At 35.3% G+C, this 5,788-nt stretch overlaps 1 protein-coding gene across 1 annotated transcript; it reads right to left on the reverse strand.

Moving 5' to 3' along the window:
* Window positions 1-1,028: 1,028 nt before the first annotated feature.
* LOC106460884 (homeobox protein Hox-A4-like) lies at window positions 1,029-3,519 on the reverse strand. The gene is made up of 2 exons (XM_022387688.1): window positions 2,812-3,519; window positions 1,029-1,767 (listed from the first exon to the last, which is right to left on the reverse strand). Exons 1-2 carry the CDS (start codon window positions 3,509-3,511, stop codon window positions 1,343-1,345), a joined length of 1,125 nt encoding a protein of 374 aa, XP_022243396.1. The 5' UTR covers window positions 3,512-3,519; the 3' UTR covers window positions 1,029-1,342.
* Window positions 3,520-5,788: the final 2,269 nt, after the last annotated feature.

Genomic DNA, 5,788 nt, shown 5'->3' on the forward strand with positions numbered 1-5,788 from the left:
TATAAAAAGTTTATGGAGATGTCAAGCTGTACAATGAAAAAAAAATATGCATCCTAATTCAAAATCAGTTTACGAAAAAAAAAAAAAGAAGAGAGAGATAGAACGTTTAACACTAGGAACTTTAACTTCATTCGAATGGAAAGTGTAAAGATTTACGGCCATGATACTGATTCGTGTGTGTCCACCAGTTACCCGTCGTTAAAACTAATAGTCCATAGTGTTCTTACCGCTAATTTTCGTGTGATGCCAAGAGAGAGACCTCATCGGTGTTTATTATTATCTCATGTGCAATAAACTCAGCTCTTTCGAAAAGATCGGCATGAAGTAACACATTTAAAGTGAAAGCCGGTAATGCGTGTCTCACAGCAGAAGTTTTTAATACCCATTAATCATTCTAACACTGATTTACTCTCACGTCAAAAGAAACTATGAAACAAACAAATGTTAGTAGAAACATTTGCAGAAATTTAAAAAAGAAAGTATAAAGTATTTAAACTGAATAAAAATAACCTGATTATTGTTTGGTAAAAAACTGAGGTTAAACCATAAAGACAAGTTCATTCAAACTTTGCTGTTGTTGTTTTTATAAGTTCAATTAGACATTCTGATTAACATCCAAGTAACGCTTATTACTTTGACGGTTAGAATTTATCTTAAAGTTATGTCATGGACGATTTATGTGTCAAATGTCGAAATTATAACGTTTTTTTTTGTTTGTTTTTATTTGCAAGTATTCCGCAGAAAGACAAGCAAATAAATGGACAGATGTATTAGATTGCATTGGCTGTCAACGCGATAAACGCAGGTAAGGGTAGACATTGCTTCTTCTCGGCTTCTCATATTACTTTGTTTGGACAGACCACAAACAAGTTCTAATCGACCTGTGTGTGCTTATTGTAAAACATGTCTCACATACCATAACTTGATAAAAGTAAAAACTTAAACTATACCACCAACATACGTTCTCCTGAAGAAGAATAGTCAACTATTCGAAAGCGCTCGAGTTTTGGGTCTTATTTTAAGTCTATCAACGTACGTGGATACTCGATAACATCAATTTTTTTTGTTGTTCTTCTAACCACCTAAACCTAATCTCGTGTTGGTAGATAATTTATATGTTTTTCTCCCTTAGCTTAGGTGTTCACTCTCCCATACCAGAGACAAACATCTGCACAAGTGGATAAACCTAGGCTATTATTCTATAAGTTATATACTCAAAGGCGTTATGTGGATTGATTGGACTTTTAAGTTTATGCCTGCGCCCTTGGACTGTGAGACGAGTCCAGATAATTTTTGCTGGTTTCATTCAGTTATAGATGTTTTATTCTTTCAGTTAGACGAGTCAGAGCTCCGTTAATCCATAATTACCTTTGGAACCCAAATGTAACACTTCACCGCTCTCGGGGTTTGAGATTAGACGCGTTGGATCAGATCTGTTTTGTGATGATGGGTGACCCATGATCGGGCCGATAGTGGGTCGGACACCTGGCGATGGGTCGCTGTGAATGGTTTCAGCATGGCGACTCAGTTTTCTGACGTTCTTGGTGTTAGGGAGCTTGTTATCTTTCTTCCATTTCATACGGCGGTTCTGAAACCAAATTTTAATCTGTCGTTCTGAAAGGCAGAGTGCATGAGCAATCTCAATTCGACGACGTCGTGTTAAATAGCGATTAAAGTGGAACTCTTTTTCTAACTCAAGAACTTGATGTCTAGTATAAGCCGTCCTCTGCCGTTTGGCCTCGATTCCCGGCGATAGGTTGCCGTTCGCTGAAAAATAAATATATATATATATATATAGTAAAGGATTACACGCTCCTTACCGTAAATAATAATAATAAAACTATTTTGTGTTTGAAAAATATTATAATAGTGAATTCGTATATACATATTTATACCGATGTAGGTTCAAATGGTAACACTTGTAAAGCAGAAAAAAACAATTCGTATGCAGATATTTATACCGATATAGGTTCAAATGGTAACACTTGTAAAAGCAGAAAAAAAAACAAGTTCGTATATACATATTTATACCGTTACAGGTTCAAATGGTAACACTTGTAAAACAGAAAAAAAACAATTCGTATATACATATTTATACCGTTACAGGTTGAAATGGTAACACTTGTAAAGCAGAAAAAAAACAATTCGTATATACATATTTATACCGTTACAGGTTGAAATGGTAACACTTGTAAAGCAGAAAAAAAACAATTCATATATACATATTTATACCGTTACAGGTTCAAATGGTGATACTTGTAAAGCAGAAAAAACAGTTCGTATATACATATTTATACCGTTACAGGTTCAAATGGTGATACTTGTAAAGCAGAAAAAACAGTTCGTATATACATATTTATACCGTTACAGGTTCAAATGGTGATACTTGTAAAGCATACAAAAAAGCTTTTTTTTGCAACAAAAAAGAGAGTTTAATTCAAGTATTTTAGCAGCACTTTTCATATTATTAAGCATTTAATAATTTAGGAACATTATTCTTGCCGAGAGAATATCTTTTGTTGTGGGTTGGTTTAGGTTCTCAATACTACTTAACAGGAAGTACGAAGCTCAAGAGAAAACAAAACACATTTTGGCTCTTGATTTATTGTTATTACTTTAATCTATGCGAACAACATTGACGTCACAACAAAACTACGGGCAAGTAAGCTGGTAATTTATTACCATGGAGGTTATTTATCGTCTTTACGCACGTGACCCATTACCACTACGCGCTCATTAAAGAAGCCATCTAAGTCCTTAAAGAGAGTGCTCGAGCATATACTGTTTAAAAGTAAAGAATTCTTCACTTACCCGACCCCATATGAGCCTTCTTCATCCACGGATAGATAGCCGGTCGTTGTTTCGAAATGTTCCCAAAATCGGGAGACTCGTTTCCATGGTTTGAAGAGGAATTCTGAACAGGTGAATCTCTCGAAAGAACGTTAGTTGACGGCTGATTCCGCGAGGAAGAAGATGACGCCGCGTGGAAATTAGAATCTGTCAGCGGAGATGGCGGCGAAGACGGTGGAGACTTCTCGGGCGATTGTCCTGGTCCAGGAGAGACAGCATCACGGCCCCGAGTACGTTCGCTCGTTACACAATTTATGGTGGAACCCAGATTTGTAAGCCTTTCAAGTGTTGATATACTGCTCTGGGACAGCGAACATGACGACGGATAGTAGGGACTAGTAGCTCCGTGATTTGTGAAAGCGGAAACTCGGGCTCCGCCACTGTTAGGGTCATAATTTAACGGCGCGTGCTGCGTGTCGGCATTGTGAAACCCGTGATGATGATGCGGTTGCTGAGCGTAATAGCTTTCGCCTTGGTTAGGAATGTAGTTAACCTGTGAATATTCTTCGCAGGGAGGAAATTTGGGTTCCAAATACGGCGGTGAGTTCATCAAAAACGAGCTCATGATCATTAATTTTTGGGTGAATTGGATGGAAATAATTTTTCTTCGCGTTTGTCGTTTAACAGGGCTTAGACTCCGCCCTCCCAAAGAAATTACCATATCACATGGCCATAGAACGCCAGTTATGTTTCTAATCGTTGACCGGCCATTGGAACGTCATGGGAGATCATGACAGAGACGTATTGTTTCAATATGGCGACTGTTTATCTAGTTGTTCCTCGGTAATGATGAAAAAATTCATCTTTGTAGATGGAAACCTGCATATATGCGAGTCTTAACAACGGCACATATACAGATAAACGGCAGGATAAGATTTATGTCGTATCAGACGAAAGTTTATCCGAAGTTAGTAAGTTCCATCAAAAGTCGGTACACAACATTGACAACTGTCAAGGCTGGGATGACATTCGTGCTCTCTGTTAACAGGTAACATCGCACATGGCTTAAATTTTAAATTGTCCGCTGGGTTTTATTGACCCACAATTGAGGAGCCTCATTATTCTGAGTTTGGATCAGCCTGGAAGTGCAATAGGAACTTAGGGTGGCGTTCGCTTTCGCCGTTGGACTTGTGGGAAATCACTGATTAACATACTGGTGCGCATGAACTCTTCATACCTCAAATCGTGAGCTAGTTTATCGACCCTGGGACAAACCTGTAATGCAGGTGGGATCTTTTTCTTGTTTTTATTTTCCACGTTTCATGTCTACGAGTCTTTTCCAAAGAGTTTATTACTGTATGTGAAAGTTTTTAATATAACAATAAGCTACTTTCACTATTTGTAAGTTCATGGAACCTAAAACACATGCTGCGTTATCAGGAAACAAGCGCAATTATAGCGACATAAAAGTTTAAACTACTTGCTTTTCCAAATAAACGGACGTAATTATATTGAATGCACAAAATTCTGATTGGAAGGTACTTGTCGTCTTTTATGTATCACATTATCTGTTACGGGAACTTAAAATAACTTCTCTGTTTCGTTTATAACCAGTTGTTAGACAACTCTATATGGATAGCTCACCATTTAAAATTTTTGTTTTACTAAGAAAAGATTGTTATTTTTGTAAATTAGTTTCACTGATGTTTATGACAGTTATTCTTAAGTCAAAAAAAAATGTTGTGCAACATTTCTGTCAGATACTATAAAACATTGCTCTTTAATAGTTTTTCTAAAGTCAAAAGAGACGTGAGTTATGTAACAGTTTTGTTTAATATGTAATGTTAATGATAACTTTGGTTGTATAATAGTGTGACTAGAGTAAGAGAGACGTGAGTTATGTAACAGTTTTGTTTAATATGTAATGTTAAAGATAACTTTGTTGTATAATAGTGTGACTAGAGTAAGAGAGACGTGAGTTATGTAACAGTTTTGTTTAATATGTAATGTTAAAGATACCTTTGTTGTATAATAGTGTGACTAGGGTAAGAGAGACGTGAGTTATGTAACAGTTTTTTTTAATATGTTAAATATACCTTTTGTTGTATAATAAGTTGACTAAATTCAGAGAGATGTTAGTTATGTAACAGTTCTATTTGATGATACAACCTTTATTGTATGATGGCTGTGTCTACTGTTGATAAAACAATTTTGTTTAATGTGAAAACCGTCTCTTCTCCGTAACAGTTTTGCCTAGTGTGGAAGAAACGTTAATTCTATAATAATTGTCATAAGTCAGATAAGATATTCTATAGTATTTTCAGTATTAATAAAAGTAGGACTTGTATGATTTAGGATTGTCTTATTACAAATAATACTTTTTTTTTATGAAGATATGTAAATGAAAATATAAACGTTTACACCAATAAACTTATTTTAATTTAAGTTTAAAACCATTGATACATTAAACTTTGCATTATTTACGAATAAATTACTATAACTCACAGAAGATTCAAATAAGTCACATGTTAAAAAAGGTGTCAGATCAAGAATGTGATGTTGCTGTACTGTGCAACACACGTTATTAACTTTTCAAACAGTATTCTAGCACCTTGCAATGTTTCAACGTATGAACAATTCGTTGCTGCTTCGTACGTTTATTGATTCCTCTCTTGTATTGGATAAAATTACCTATTGTTTCGATGACCTGTTAAATAATTTCATTCTTATTTTACCAGCAATGGTGTTAAATGTTTGTATTTTCTCTTGGTCGGTCTTAACCCTACAAAAATAACAAAACTTTAGGCTTGACACAAATTAATTATTTTGTAGTAACAAGTGATTTAGTACTGTAATCCCTTTTTTGTTTCAATAACTACGAGCGATGATAGTTTTAAGGCATCTTTTTGTATGAATCGTGTCAAAGAACGATAGGATTTGAGTTATTATATCATTTAGAACGACAGGATTTGAGTTATTATATCATTCAGAACGACAG

This window comes from Limulus polyphemus, unplaced genomic scaffold (genome assembly GCF_000517525.1).
Source record: "Limulus polyphemus unplaced genomic scaffold, Limulus_polyphemus-2.1.2 Scaffold855, whole genome shotgun sequence".
NCBI classification, from domain to species: Eukaryota; Metazoa; Arthropoda; class Merostomata; order Xiphosura; family Limulidae; genus Limulus; species Limulus polyphemus.

Bases quoted from the DNA above. Each gene is read 5' to 3' on its own strand.
- LOC106460884 (XM_022387688.1), bottom strand. From the start codon at position 3,511: ATGGTAATTTCTTTGGGAGGGCGGAGTCTAAGCCCTGTTAAACGACAA. The intron at 1,768-2,811 runs GTAAGTGAAGAA...TTTATTTTTCAG, and splicing joins GAAGGCTCATATGGGGTCGG to CGAACGGCAACCTATCGCCG.